General features: G+C 42.4%; 1 protein-coding gene across 11 annotated transcripts in view; it reads left to right on the forward strand.

The window, feature by feature from the left end:
• The window catches only part of kcnip4a (potassium voltage-gated channel interacting protein 4a), a 144,122-nt gene extending 131,571 nt beyond the window's left edge, over positions 1 to 12,551 (forward strand). For 5 of the 11 annotated variants that reach the window (XM_039610158.1, XM_039610159.1, XM_031756312.2 and 2 more), the window contains 7 exons: positions 61 to 185; positions 6,699 to 6,768; positions 7,273 to 7,343; positions 7,920 to 8,027; positions 9,904 to 10,008; positions 10,098 to 10,160; positions 10,253 to 11,822. In XM_039610158.1, coding sequence (XP_039466092.1) covers positions 61 to 185; positions 6,699 to 6,768; positions 7,273 to 7,343; positions 7,920 to 8,027; positions 9,904 to 10,008; positions 10,098 to 10,160; positions 10,253 to 10,300 — 590 coding nt within the window. In that variant the 3' untranslated portion in view covers positions 10,301 to 11,822. Of the gene's footprint in view, positions 1 to 60; positions 186 to 6,698; positions 6,769 to 7,272; positions 7,344 to 7,919; positions 8,028 to 9,903; positions 10,009 to 10,097; positions 10,161 to 10,252; positions 11,823 to 11,933 lie in introns of those variants that run through there. The other 6 variants (XR_005612542.1, XR_005612543.1, XR_005612540.1 and 3 more) reach the window with 6 other exon arrangements.
• The last annotated feature ends 2,595 nt before the right edge of the window (positions 12,552 to 15,146 follow it).

Raw genomic sequence — 15,146 nt, forward strand, 5'->3', positions numbered from 1 at the left:
CAAAAATACAAATTTGCAAGGACGATTTTCATGTCTGACCTTGTTCTTTCTCCTCTCCAGACAGCGTCGAAGATGAGCTGGAACTATCGGCAGTCCGCCATCGCCCAGAAGGCCTGGAACAACTCGAAGCCCAGACGCGTTTCTCGCGAAAGGAGCTACAGATTCTTTACCGCGGCTTCAAGAATGTAAGTGACGTGGCCACCATACATAATGTACACCTTGGAATGCTTTGTTCTCTCTTGGACATCTCTTTTTCCTTCACATCAAAAACATTGTTTTCCTTTTGATTTTATTTCATGTATTCTTTTACAACCTGCTGTAGTGAGCAAGGGTGTTGCCACCCAAGTCTCCTCAAGCAGCTCAACCTGCATTAAATGTTAAACTGTCCAATAGTGCTTACCACAGAAAATGTAAACTTCTGTACACGGTTCACTGTGTCAGAGATAATGAGGTCATACCTCAACCCCTCCACCCCCCACCTTACTTCTTTGTCACCTCTGGTGTGAGGCATAATAAGATGACCCAGAATTAACCCAACCCAGATTATCTGGCAATGAAAGAGGATAGTGAGAGTCCTGTGATGGTGGTCCCGTGAGGCTTCAGTTTCCTGTTGCCTGCACTGTGCTCTAGCCAAGTCCCTGCAAATCTTTCCCATTAGTCCATTTCCACTGGAGATGGTGAAAGAGGTAAGAAGTGTTTCGATCAGGGCTTTAATTTGTGCTTCACGCTGCCTGATTTCACAGCGACAGTATTGCTTGCGTTTAAAGACATTCTCTATTTTGCCACTGGAAGTGATGAAGTGATGAATCCAAATAACTCAGGTGGCCCCTTCAGCTTTCCTTGAGCACCATGAAAAAGGCATGCATATTAATTTGCCCCTCTGGGTGATTTATCATGGAATATATGCAGAATTTTTTAGCAAGGGACATAATTTCCATTTGGTACTGGAAGTGTTCTGGTTTTAGTTTTTTGTCAGCTCATAGTCTGAGTACCATATAACGCCACCTTTAAGCAGGTCTTGGTTGGATGGAGGTAAGCAGACAGTGTGGACAGCAAAACACAGATTGCAGTCATGAAACCACTGATATCATCTGACAACAATTCAACAAGAAGTCTTAGCCCAGACGTTATCAAACTAGCTGATGGCTTTCCAAACAGGTGCATCCTACATTTCACATTGTGTTTTTTCCAGTCCTGTCTCCCTCCCCTAACTCCCAACCAGACGACAGATGGCTTTCCCTCCCTGAGCCTGGTTCTGCCGAAGGTCACTTCCTGTTAAAAGGGAGTTTTTCCTTCCCACAGTTACCAAGTATTTGCTTGAAAGGGATTATCTGATTGTTGGGGTTTTCTTTCTGTTATTGCAGGGTCTTTAACTTACACTAGAAAGTACCTAAAGGCAACTCTTGTGATTGTGATTGAGCACTATATAAATGGAGATTATTTATCCCCTTCGCCCTTTTTAATTTATTTACTTCTTCTTAGTACATGGGGATCTGCCCGGCGCAGTATCATTTCATAATTCTCCATCTGCCTTTTTAAAATCTTAACTTGAATTTGAAATTCTTTGATTTTTGATAAAAAAACAAAATATGAAATTCACATCATCCTCACTGTGTTTAGCTTGTTTGCTATTTGGAATAGTAAAATATTGGCATGTTAGCATTAACCTCTGTACAACAAATGGCCTGTAAATGGCCCGTATTTGTATAGCCCTTTACTTAGTTCCTATGGACCCCAAAGCGCTTTACACTACATTCAGTCATCCACCCATTCACACACTGGTGATGGCAAGCTACATTGTAGCCACAGCTGCCCTGAGGCGCACTGACAGAGGCGAGACTGCCGGACACTGGCGCCACCGGGCCCTCTGGCCACCACCAGTAGGCAATGGGTGAAGTGTCTTGCCCAAGGACACAACGACGGAGACTGTCGGAGCCGGGGCTCGAACCGGCAACCTTCCGATTACAAGACAAACTGCCAACTCTTGAGCCACGATCGCCCCCAAAGAGCCTCAATACAGCCTCACTGAGCCACTAGCATGGTTATAATGTTTTTAGTGTATTTATTCATTTATGTATTGGAATAGGAGGTCATCATCTCCGTTTGCTCAGTTGCTCCTGTCTACTGTGGAGTTAGATGTGGTTGAACTAGGACCCCAAACTGGACAAAGAGAAAGAGTAATGACGCTTAAATTACAGCTATTAAATAGCTTTTGTCCATCACTAAATCTAGAGTGTGGCTCATTTTTTAACTTCTGGGGTCAAACAGCTCATCTTGTCTTGCCCTATCCCAGTGACATTGGCAGAATGAAGGAAAGCTTTTAAGGCGAGCCAGACTAATAGAAGCTGGCATGATTCCCATGATGAGAAGTTTGGCCCTTTGTCCTTGGTATCCAGGGTTTTGAAGCAAATCAAACTTCTCCAATGCAGGTGGCAGGATGAGGTCATCTGTCTTGACATCAGACTTTACAAGTTATTCACTTGTAGCACAAGTGGTGCTTTGTTTTAGATATAGCTCTTTGTCGAGCAGGTCTCGTCTACCAAATGAAACCTTTGGTTCTGGGCCTTGATCTCGAGGCAGAATTTGAGCAAGGGGTCACCTTAAAGGTTTGAGAGAATTTATTATTTAAAAAAATCTCTTGACCTCAGACTAGAGAAAATAACACAATATTGTCCTCACGTCTGACTGAATCTTCTGAGCTTTCACAGTTCACAGTCCAGGGCACTGACTTGGGCATTAGATTAAGATCTCATACTTTCGATTCCATCAGTCACGATTCATCTGTTCGTAGGTTTATTTCATTCCCCGCACTGCTTATTGCCGCCTCGCTTCACGGGTCTCCAAAAGGAATTTCATGCCTGGCCAGTTTTGCATTTGATTGAATTGCATGTGTGATTTTATTATCATGGATGAGCTAATTTTACAAGCATATCAAATGAATACAAATAAACTTTCTGATCTCTCAGTCCGTCTAATGAGAATGGCATTGAACAATGTGCAAAATCAAATTTTAAAAAAAGAGGACGAAGGGAAAACAGTGACTACGTTGGTGATCATCCTGGAAAATGTAACCCACGTTTTTCCAGTTGCTATCTTCTTTTTCTTGAAGTCTTGATCTAGAAGTGCATGAGCAAATATTTATGCATTGAGTGCTAGCAGGAAAAATAAGCTAATTAATGTTATTGATATGTATGTATGATATTTGTTATATCTTTAATTTGGTGATCTGTTCGTCTGTTGTTGGGACACAGATGCATACTTTATGAAAATAAAATGAACTCTGGCTTAATGTTATATATATTCGTATAATATAATGTAAATGAGTTCCTGACTTTTAGCTTAGCAAGATCAAAGTTTTCCTTGATGGGACCTAAAGTCAGAGTGTAACTATTTCTCTGAACTTGAAATTGAATTGCAGGGGCGCTGCATTGCATGTGGTAATAAGATGACGCACAGTCTCCATTCCCAACTGAAAAATAGCCTCGCTCACCAATGTCATCATCAGGCTACAAAGAAACGCTGAAATACAATCAGCTGAATTCTGCCACAAGAGTGAGACTCGCTCCAACAACTTTTACTGAACTTTATTTTCCTGCAGCTTTTTAGGATGATTTGCAGTAGAGAGAATAGAAGAAGAAGCTGCTGTTTGAATATTATGGTCCCATTTCAGAGCAGATGTTATTAATGTAGACAGGCCTGCGCCTGTGCGTGTGATGCACAGACACACACAGGTGCAGCCATGCACATACTCTACAAGTGAAGTAGAAGTCCTACTAAAAAAAAATCCCCCAGCTTACTATATTTATTTACAGCATTTACTTGCACAACTACAACAAGAGGTTGACTGTTTAGAGCGTGTTGTCTGCACGGTTGTAGAAGATAAACAAAGCGCTAATTAACAGCTGCTCTGGTAAACAACAGAGAAATACTGTCAAATACAAAGATGCTGTAGTGCATTTTGTCTTTATGGTGGATATGCGTGAAGTCCCTGCAGGGACAGAATTTCTACATTCCTTAAGAAACTACAGATAAAAAATACACAGCGTTACGTAAAAGTCTTGATCCAACCCTTCTTTATATTTTAGTATGAAAATGGGAAATTAAATAATAAAAAAATAAGAAGAATTTATTGAAATGTGTGCAAACATACCTAGAAAAAAGCATATAAAGGCAAAAACAGACAACAGCACTGATGAGCTTTATTTGGTGTAACCACCTTTATTCGTCAAAACGGCCTGAACTCTCTGAGGAGCTTTCTTTAGCTTCTTTAGGTAGTCTTCAGGAATAGTTCTCCAGGCTTCTTGAAGGACATTCAAAGCTCTTCTTTGGATGTTTCTGCCTTTTGTTCTGTTCCCCATCGGTGTGATCCCACACTGCTTCAATAGTGTTGAGGTCCAGGCTGGGGGGAGGCCAATCCATGACTGATTTTTAGTTTGAGTTTCATTGTGTGTTTTTCTATCCAGGTATGCTTCTATTTCATTGGCAGTTGGTTTGGGATCATTCAACAATCAGATCAGATGCTTTCCAGATGGTACTGCATGGTGGAACCCAATCCAACCATACTAATTCCATCAATTTTGACAAGATCTCCAACCCAAACTAATTTAAACAAAAATTTTAAATTTGGATTTATCCAAAGATCTGTTACTAGTGATTACCAGTCCAGTTCTTATATAATTTGGCATACCTCAGCCTTTTTCCCTGTAAAAACTAACTTTTTTCCCCCCTGAAAAATCTATTTTTCTCTCGGTGTATGGATTTTTCCTTTTTCCTAAAAATGGGACTTTTTGATACTTTTCATCTGCTGTAGATAATTTTTTTAAACAGATGAACAGATCACAGAAAACTTTTCCAGTTTCCTAAAATCACACCATGCTGATATATGCTTTAGCTAATAGCTAAAAGCTAATGCACATATAGGTCAAAATCTTAGCTTCGTTGTTTATTTTATGGCTATTTACTTGCAAAGTAGTAGACCCTTCAACCTTAGCTCATAATTTCATTTACAACTGGGTCAGCAAATCTCATCATGCCAAAGTAATACGTTAAGAGATAATAAAACCTGTTAGCACTGTTGTTATGAGCATGTTAGCATGCAAGTGATTTGTTGATTCAGCAGTTATGGCAGTAGTCAGACCTGGGTGTGGCTGGTAAATTGAACTCAGCTTTCCAAAAAATGGAGTCAGTCACAGTTAATTAATGAGTTAAGAAGGGGGGCAAAAACTTTGTAGGTTTGGATAATTTTTTTCTCTAAATAAATGAAATCATCATTTAAAAACACACTTTCTGTTTGCGTTGTATTCGTTTGATAATCTAAATCATGCCAGTGTGACAGATATGCAAAAAATAAGAGATCAGGAAGGGGCAAATAACTTTTCACAACACTGTGGCTTCACATTTAACGTCATACTTTTCTAATTTGAACAACACTAATTGTTTTCTTTGTAGCTGCAGTCTTTTGTTTTACCAGGAATAAAGATCGATACTTAGAAATTAACAGCTTGAATATTTTTCCTCAATCCAGGCACTCTGACCGTTATAATTAGGTGTCATTTATTCCGACCATGATGAAGAATAATTTTCCTCATTGTACATCATTATGATTCATACACGCTAGTCCAAGCAACGACTTTCAGACTTCTCAAATCAGGTTAGAGCCTGCCAAATGACAACGCAGAGACAGACTTGTGCACATTCTGTCTCGCTTAACATCTCCGAAACTTCTTTCTCGCCTCACCCTGCAAGATATTCAGCTGAGTCTGTGAGACCAAGAAGGAGGAGGGTGTCAGGGGACTTGTGCAGACAACCTTGCAGCATCCTCTTAACTTGAAACACAAGACGCCCGTTTGAAGCGAGACTATGAAGGTTTCGTCTTTATTTTCTTCCCCTCGCCGCACTGTTTCCCAAAGTGGCTGATGAGACGTGGTCACAGGAAGCAGGAAACCCAGCGTGCCCTTTAATTCTAGTGAGGTTACTCGTACTGAGAGAGCCTTTTAACGTGTCTACTTTTGACTTTCGTGAAAGGGAATAGAATATGTTGATGTTGATGCAGGTTCACAAACACAATGTAGCTTCAGAAGTCCTTCTATCATAGAGGTGTTCGCATTTGTATCCACACTGTGGTTTTTTTGTTTTGTTTTGGTTTGGTTTTTTATATTTGATTTCCAGTAAAAGCCCTCGCTGCTGTTAACTATTTTCTTCCATAAAATACAGAGAAACACGAGGCTCCTGCCCTGGAAATTGCCCATGTAGGGGGGACGTTCCCTCTGTTACTAGAGTCAATATCCTGTCAGTGTGTGCCGCAGAATCGAACCTGTAAAACTATTTGCCTCCATCACCACGCTGCTCCAAGCAAGGTCATCCGCTACTTTGATTGTTTGAAAAGAGACACACGCACAGTTCTTGGGTATGTTATGTACGACTATTCAGTCTTTTCCAGTGAATGCTGCCAGATAACCACAGGCATGGACGAGATAGTTTCAATGGTTTCTGCTTTGAATACCAACGACAGTCACCGGTGAAATATGTTGCTTTTCTTGTAAAGACATCTTCCCACTGCTAGCCGACTTTAATGTTCTCAGAGGTGCCCTGTTTTTAGTGAGACGTGACCGTGATTGGCACTATGTGAACTCAAGTTTACGGCTAGGACTGTAAACATAGATGTCAGATAACCTGCGCATCTCCATTTTGTCTTGCAGGAATGTCCCAGCGGGGTCGTCAACGAAGACACTTTTAAAGACATCTACTCACAGTTCTTCCCGCAAGGAGGTCTGTGCCCGCTGCTTTGTTTTCCCAGCATGTTTTCCCTTTCCCAGGAGCTCCCGCCTTGATGCGTGTTTACAAAAATTGCACTAAGTCCGGAGTACATTAGGTTTCCTCGCCTCCCATGAAAACACAGTGTCGGTGAGAGGCAGAGGGAGAGGAGAAGTTTGTATTCAGGCAGCCTTGAGTTTCTCTCTGTTGGCTCTCATCATTATGCAAAGATTCTACCCGAGGAGGAACAGAGGAAACATTAGGAAGCTTTGATATATCTGTTCAGAGAGAAGAAAGGCAGGCCAGTGAACATAATGGCACAGCACAGAGGAAACAATGATAAAACCCTTAGCTCTAAGCACACTGTTCGTCCCTCTCATCGCGAGCCTGTTTTCTTTGAAGTCGAAAAGAAAAAACAGTCTCCGCTTTGAACCTTTTTCTTGTTTGCAGTAGCCACCGCTGCCAGCGAGCCGTAATCACGACAGATGTTCTGTGATTGGTTGTTTGTTCTCTCCATAGATGCTTCGACATACGCACACTTCCTGTTCAATGCTTTTGACACGGATCACAATGGCTCTGTGAGTTTTGAGGTAAGCCCAGAGTTGCCAGGTTGTTCATTTCTCAGTGTCTCAAAACTCGACCAGTGTGTGGGTTCACTGGAGAGAAACTATGTCAAAAAGGCGTGCGCATCAAACGCTCCTACAGACGAGGCTTTACACTTGATCATTATGTAACCTGCAACCGCCTTTATAAAAAAAATCTAGCCTCATCAAGTTTACTCAAGATGCTCAACATTTGATTAATATTTATGAAGGGCACTTATTTGCTTATTAGGACAGAACAGGGAACAGCTGTCATTATGCCAAACCAAAGTTTGCCTGGCTAATGTGCGGTCCACTCTGTTCTGAAGTACGGGATCTCCCTGAGGACCGACACTGAATACCAGTCGACTAAACATTTGAATAACGAGCTATTTTTGATTTACGATAGCTCCACTTTTGCTGTTTCATCATTTTCCTCTAATGAATACGTGATAGAGGACGGCATCCGCACAGAAAGGTCGGAATCGGTTGAAGTGCCTCACGTAGAAAGTGTCTCATGCGTCGTCGTTGAGTTAAAGGTGTGATGTTTTGCACATTTGTCAGTAAGTTGTGTTTCCATTACAGGATTTTGTTATGGGTCTCTCTATCCTCCTGCGTGGCACAGTCCAGGAAAAACTCAACTGGGCCTTCAACCTTTATGATATCAATAAAGACGGATATATCACTAAAGAGGTACGTCTCCTAAAAACCTGAAATCTTCGCCGTGTTTCACACCGCATGATTTAGTTAATTCACTTACATGTTTTTGTACACGATGTTCACCATTCGTTGATTTCGATCGAGCACAGCGCTACGCCAGTTTGCATTTTGCTAATGTTCACATTGAGCCTGCAGACTGCGCTCGATTTTTGTAAAGTAAAGATAAAAATGTAACAATTAAACTGAAGAAAACATCCTCCCAGGAATCTGCCTCTGTGGGATAACATTGACATATCCTCCTCCTACTGGCTCACTAAGCTTGTTGTCTTTGCTTGTCAGTGTGAAAGCACTCAGTGCACTCAGTTCACAATACTTAAAATAAAAAATGTTCTTAGGAAGAATTAGCTGTACTGAAAACAAACACTGCCCTCTTATGGTTGAGTTGTAGCACTGTCTTCAGTCCGTGTACAGAGCAGGTGTCTCAGTTTGCTCCAGAGCCACATTTGGCTCTTTTTGCCATCTACGGTGTCAAAACACATGGAGAGTTAATATGGAACATAGAAATAAACAATGTTTCTTACATTTTATTTTCATGTATCTTTGCTGTAAGTGATTCTTTACATTCATATTATTAAACTGTGCAGCCTATACACTGTATCGTTTAGAAAATGCACATAAATGGTGACTCCCCCAGCTGGCTACATAAAAAATAGCAGAGCATGGACAGATGTTTCCCTGCCAGCGTGGCCTGACTACAGTCACAGCTTAACTAAAACTACCCTAACCTTTAATTTTATTCTTTACTTTCACTATTTTTAAAGCTGTCGAGCTGCCATATGTTCATTAACAAAGCTGGCTCCTTTTAATTTAATTCAAACGCAGGGATTAAACCTCCCAGCATACATTTAAAGCTACTTCAAAGCTGGCCTAAACAAGCTATTAGTATTTTCCCTGCACTTTACAGTTGTTTGTTTCAACTGCTGTAGCCCATCTGCCTCAAGCTTCAATGTGTTGTGTGTTCAGAGATGCTCTCCTGCGTACCTTGGTTGTAACAAGCAGTTATTTGAGTTATTATTGCCTTTCTAGCAACTTGAAGGAGTCTAGCCATTCTCCACTGACCGCTTGCACCAACAAGACATTTTCACCCAGAGAACTGCTGCTCACTGCATGTTCTCTCTTTCTTGGCCAGTTCTCTACTCTAGAGATGGTTGTGTGGGAAAATCCCAGCAGATCAGCAACACTCAGAAACTGCTAAACTGGTCTGGCACCAACAACCGTGCTACGTTCAAAGTCATTTAAATATGAATCACCTTTCTCCTCTATTCTGATGCTCAGTTTGAACTTCAGGGTCCCATCTTTACCATGTCTATGTATCTAAATGCATCAATTTTCTGCCACGTGATTGCTTGATTAGACTTTTGTGTTAACAAGCAGTTGAACAGGTGTCCCTAATAAAGTGGCCAGTGATTTTATATATATATATATATATATACACCACTCATTAGGATGTGGATTCAACACTATAAGTAAAGCTGAATAACGTAGCGCAGAAATCACAAAACAACATAAAATAGTGGCCATCCTTAAATTCTCAGGGTTGTTATTCGAACTTCCTGCTCCTTGAATCTGTTTTACGGGGACCTGAAAGAACAAACAGTCCCAGCGCAAATGAATGCTCTATAATGCAACACGTGGTGATTAGCACAACAGCTGAGGCTCAGGGCCATTCATTTTAATTGGTGTTTGGCTTTTTTTTCCCGACGCTGACCAATAATTCATCCTGAGACTGTATGAATCCAGTCGCATGTAAGATATACGAGTGAGGACACAAGAGCTGCTTGCGAGTAATCAGTGCAAACTAAGTGTAAGACGTTGTATTTATCTCTGTTATGTTTTCGGCGCATCACAGGAAATGCTGGACATCATGAAGGCCATCTACGACATGATGGGAAAATGCACATACCCCGTCCTCAAAGAGGAGACGCCCCGTCAGCACGTAGAAGTATTCTTTCAGGCAAGCAGGCAGCTGGCAGATTTTACTGTTTTATGTACGAGGCTTCAGAAAACCTTCTTCATATCTCTCCTTTTGTCTGCCTCCAACAGAAGATGGATAAGAACAAAGACGGCGTGGTAACCATAGACGAGTTCATCGACTGTTGCCAAAATGTAAGGCCGATCCCCAGAACATCAGCTCACACTGCTGCTGGCACAGTCGCAGCACCGCTCATCGTATTGTCTCTTTTATTTTGTATCCTCAGGATGAAAACATCATGCGATCGATGCACCTCTTTGAAAACGTTCTTTAATTTTCGGCTGGCTGTGGAGGATTTGGAAGAGACCATCATCTTTAGCTTGGCCCAGTTACTGACTTGGACTCATACTGTGTACAGTGTGCTATGCAGACTTTTTGACCATAGATAAAATTATTCTTCATTACAGAGGGCCTCAGTTAGGAGTAGGCAGTATAGCCGTGGACACTCTGGAGCTGGTTGCCGCTTTCTTTTAAACAAATTCGGGAAACTTCTAAGTGAAATAGTGAAAATGGATTAAAAGGAGATGCTTCAAATGAAACCATTAACTTTAAGGTTGATTTCCGCCTTCTGTCTCTGGAGCGTCTTTGTGTTTGCCGAACTCAGAGTTCTGCCTAAGACGTCTAACGAAAGGCTTCAGACAGATTTCGTCCTGTTTTATTTACTGCCAAATCAGATCACTGTGACTTTCTACAGCATTAGAAACACCCGAACAAAACATCGGATGTAACGTCACACTCCGTCTGCTTTTACATTCCAGACCGGCTCCCAATTCCAGAGTGTTCCCGCCCGACTTAGTTAGCCATCGTGGTCTGTCTTTCTGCTCTTTGAAGGAGCTGTTTAGAGGGGGAAAAAAGAAAAAACAACACATTTTACCATTTTAAACTGTACATACTATAAAAAACATTATTAGATAAGAACTCTATGAGAAACTTTTGTTCTTGTTTACTTGCCAACTAGAATGAGACAACACAAGGATTGTATTGATGTCAAACTCGGACCATAATATCGATGGTTTGTCTACAGAAGCACACAGGTAGCTCTATTTACCGTGAGTATGATGTTATACAACCATTTCTTTGTCATAGGAGAAATGCTGCTTTCAGTGGAATTCATTTAACCTCATGTATGTATATTTCCTGTAAAGTAAAATCATCCATCAGTATGTTTTTCTTTGGGTTTTATGAGTTTACACTAGGAGCAGTGCTTGGGGTTATTTATAAGGTGTTCAGGTCATTGTACAGTATTACATGAAAAGTCACCCTCGGGTGATTTTCAGGTCTTTAGATTTGTTCATATGAGTCACTGTTTTTAATAAGAAAGGCCAGTGGGGTTTGGTTATTGGTACAAACTTTGTATTATACTCATTAGTTTGGGTTTTCTTGCTGTTTCCCACCTCCTCCTCCTCCTCCATCCTGTGGGATGCAGCTGCCCACACCGATTCAGCCTGATTGGTTTGATTGGCTCCCAAATGTTAGCAAAAACTACTGGATTATTGAGAGAAGTGTCTCAAGTGTGTCTGAGTGTTTCTGTCTGACATGCTCTCTCTTTTTTTCTTGCTCTTTTTCACAGAGACTTGGATATTAGACACAGGAAGTAGGCAGAAATACGACTTGTACTTGAGAACTGTGGTTTATGGTTAATGTGCCGCAACATTTAATGGTTTATCATGTTTGTCCTTCGAAGTGTACAGTGTGTTTCTACGATGTATCACTGGGAGTCGGGAACATATGAACCTCCTCAGTGAGGCATGTTAATCATCCATAATTTAGTAAAGAAAACGACACTTTTTTTCTCAGCCCTGCTTCTTGTTATTCATGTAAAAGGAGATAGTGTGTTTGGTTTTGGCTTGTTTAACTTGCTGTTTGTTAAACCGCTTGTCTGAGTGTGATTTGTATTTTATTTGCAGAGACCTGATGATGAAAAGTAACTTTTATCCACCACGGAATACAAAAGAGCAACACGGTTGATTTGGAAAGTTACAAACAGATAAAATAGTTTGCAGGCAAAACTTTTTTGAATCCATTCCATCAAAAGCACATCATATTTTAGATGTAAAAGTACCAGGCCACCTACACATTGCACCTACGGGAGCGGCTCAGCAATGGAAACCCAAGCCATGAAGCTCCCGGTGCACAGTTTCCGTGCTGATGTTAACGCCAGAGGAGGTTTGGAGCTCTGCAGTTACTGAGCCCCGCTCTGCAACTTCACAATCTGACGCTTCATGGCTGAGCTGCTGTGTTTCCTAAACACTTCCACTTTCCAATAATCCCATCGTGGAATATCTTGAAGGGAAGAAATTTCATGAACTGATCTGTTGCTGCGGTGTCCTATTATAGAACCACCCTGAAATTCATTGAACTCATTCGAACCATTTGTTCACAAATGTTTGTAAAGGCAGCCTGCGTGGCTCGGTTATTGATTTCATACATCAGTGGGACTGAAAACACCTGAAATAAAGATTAAGAGGCGTGGCCCAAATACTTTTGACCATGTAGTGCAGCGGTCCCCAACCCCCGGGCCTCGGACCGGTACCGGTCCGTGAGTCGTTTGGTACCGGTCCGCGAGAGTTGAGGCTCAGGTGTGAAATGTGTGGTTTTCAGGGTTTTTATCGGTTTTCAGCGTTATTTTGTTATCGTTTTCATCGTTAACTCGGTTTTCCTGGGTCTTTTCACGTGTGTTATGAATAAATCTTCTTTTTTTCGGTACCGGTACTAGTTTTATTTTGTTGTATTTATCCGCGACACCTTAAAGGCCGGTCTGTGAAAATATTGTCGGGCATAAACCGGTCCGTGAGGCAAAAAAGGTTGGGGTCCGCTGATGTAGTGTATGTTGTGCTTACTGGTTCTCACTGAAGAACAGAGACCTCATGCCTCCTGGTGGTAGCAAGGCGGAATTACACAAGATAAGATAAGATAAGATAAGATAATTCTTTATTGTCATTGCACAGTCATACATAGTACAGTAGTACAATGAAATTGGAAAAACTGTCCTACGTCGGCACTACATATAACACAACACGACACGATATGACACATCACAACGCAACACAAACAACACAACACAGTATATTAACTTAGAAATAAAAAGAAGAATAAGTGTTATGTATGTATTGCACACTGTTATTATTGCACATTAATTATTATTGCACCTTGTTATAAATATAAATATTATTATTGTTATTGTTTTAAACATTGTTACCTCCCCTAAAAAAGTCCAGGAGGTAGCCAATCAGGTCAGCTATTTGCATTGATTAGGGCTATTGCCCTATTGTAAAAGCTGTCCTTGAGTCTGTTTGTTCGGGACCTCAGCAGCCTGAACCTCCTGCCAGACGGCAGCAGCTTAAACACCCGATGTCCTGGGTGTGTACAGTCTCGTAGGATGCTGCGTGCCCTCTTGAGACAGCGAGTGCTGTACAGGTCCTTCAGGGAGGGAAGAGGATGTCCAATGATTTTTGGGCCATATTGATGACCCTCTGGAGTGCCTTTTCTGTGTGCTGCGGTGCAGCTGGAGAACCATACACCGATGCAATATGTCAGCACACTTTCAATGGAGCAGCGGTAGAAGACGGTCAGCAGCTCCTTCTTCAGGTCCATTTTTCTGAGGATTCTCAGAAAGTGGAGACGCTGTTGGGCCTTCTTTAAGACCGCAGAGGTGTTAGAGCTCCATTGGAGGTCTGTGTCTATGTGCACACCCAGAAACTTGAAACTGGAGACCCTTTCCACGCACTCCCGTTAATGCTGACAGGCTGCAGCTCAGACTTCCTCCTTCTGAAGTCGACTACCAGTTCTTTTGTCTTGGTGGTATTGAGGTCCAGGTTGTTATCTACACACCAATCTGACAGCCTCTGAACTTCAGCTCTGTACGCCGTCTCATCTCCCCTGAGATGAGCCCCACCACGGTGGTATCATCTGCAAACTTGATGACTGCGTTGTCTGGGTGGGTACTAACACAGTCATGTGTGTACAGAGTGTACAGTAGGGGACTCAGTACACAGCCTTGTGGAGAGCCGGTGTTGAGGCTGAGGGCTGAGGAAAGATGAGGCCCCACTCTAACTCTCTGTACACGGTCTGACAGGAAGTCTCTGATCCAGCGGCAGGTGGTAGAAGGAAGTCCGATTTCCAGCAGTTTAACTATTAGTCTGTCCGGGAGTATCGTATTGAAAGCAGAGCTAAAGTCAACAAAGAGCAGCCTGGCGTAACGGCCCTGCACTTCCAGGTGAGAGATGGTGGTGTGGGCGTTGTAGCAATGGCATCTTCAGTTGATCTGTTAGCTCTGTATGCGAACTGGAGTGGGTCGAGTGTGGGTGGCAGGCAGGACAGGATGTGACGTCGGACCAGTTTCTCAAAGCACTTCATTATAACAGGTGTTAGAGCAACTGGTCGGTAGTCGTTGAGGCTGCTAATGTTAGTACACTTTGGCAGTGGGACAATTGTGGCTGACTTAAGGCACGGTGGGATGCAGGACTGGGACAGTGAAGTGTTGAAGATCTTAGTGAAGACCCCAGCCAGCTGGTCTGCACACTCTTTTTAGGACCTTTGCGGTTACCCCATCTGGTCCGGCAGCCTTCCTGGGGTTCACTGCCCTCAGTGTGCGCCTCACCTCATATTCCTGCACTATGAGGCTTGGGCTGCTGCTGCTGTCCAATGTTTTGCTGCTGCTGCCTCTGGTCCCTTCACCTCAAAGCGTGCATGAAGAAGTGGTTCAGCTCCTCCGCAAGCTCCGCATTGCCCTCAGTCAACGTGGTATTGCAAGGTTTGTAGTTGGTTAAGTGCTGAACTCCTTGCCATACCTGTCGTGAGTTGTTGGTGCTGAAGTGGTCTTCGATCCTTCTCTTGTACACTGCCTTGGCTTCTCTGATGCCTCTTTTCAACTCAGATCTGGCTGCACTGTACTGCACACCATCACCGGATCTAAAAGCGGCGTCACGTTGCTTCAGCAGGACCTGGACCTCTTTAGTCATCCAGGGTTTCTGGTTGGAATACACCGGAGACGTTTGTCCACAGTGACACTGTTGACACAGAAGTTAATATATGAGAGCACTGATGTTGTGTGCTCTTCGAGGTCCTGATGTTCAAACACGCTCCAGTCCGTGTTTTCAAAACAGTCCTGCAGCTGATGT

The sequence above is a fragment of the Oreochromis aureus genome, linkage group 3, assembly GCF_013358895.1.
Source record: "Oreochromis aureus strain Israel breed Guangdong linkage group 3, ZZ_aureus, whole genome shotgun sequence".
Lineage (NCBI taxonomy): Eukaryota > Metazoa > Chordata > Actinopteri > Cichliformes > Cichlidae > Oreochromis > Oreochromis aureus.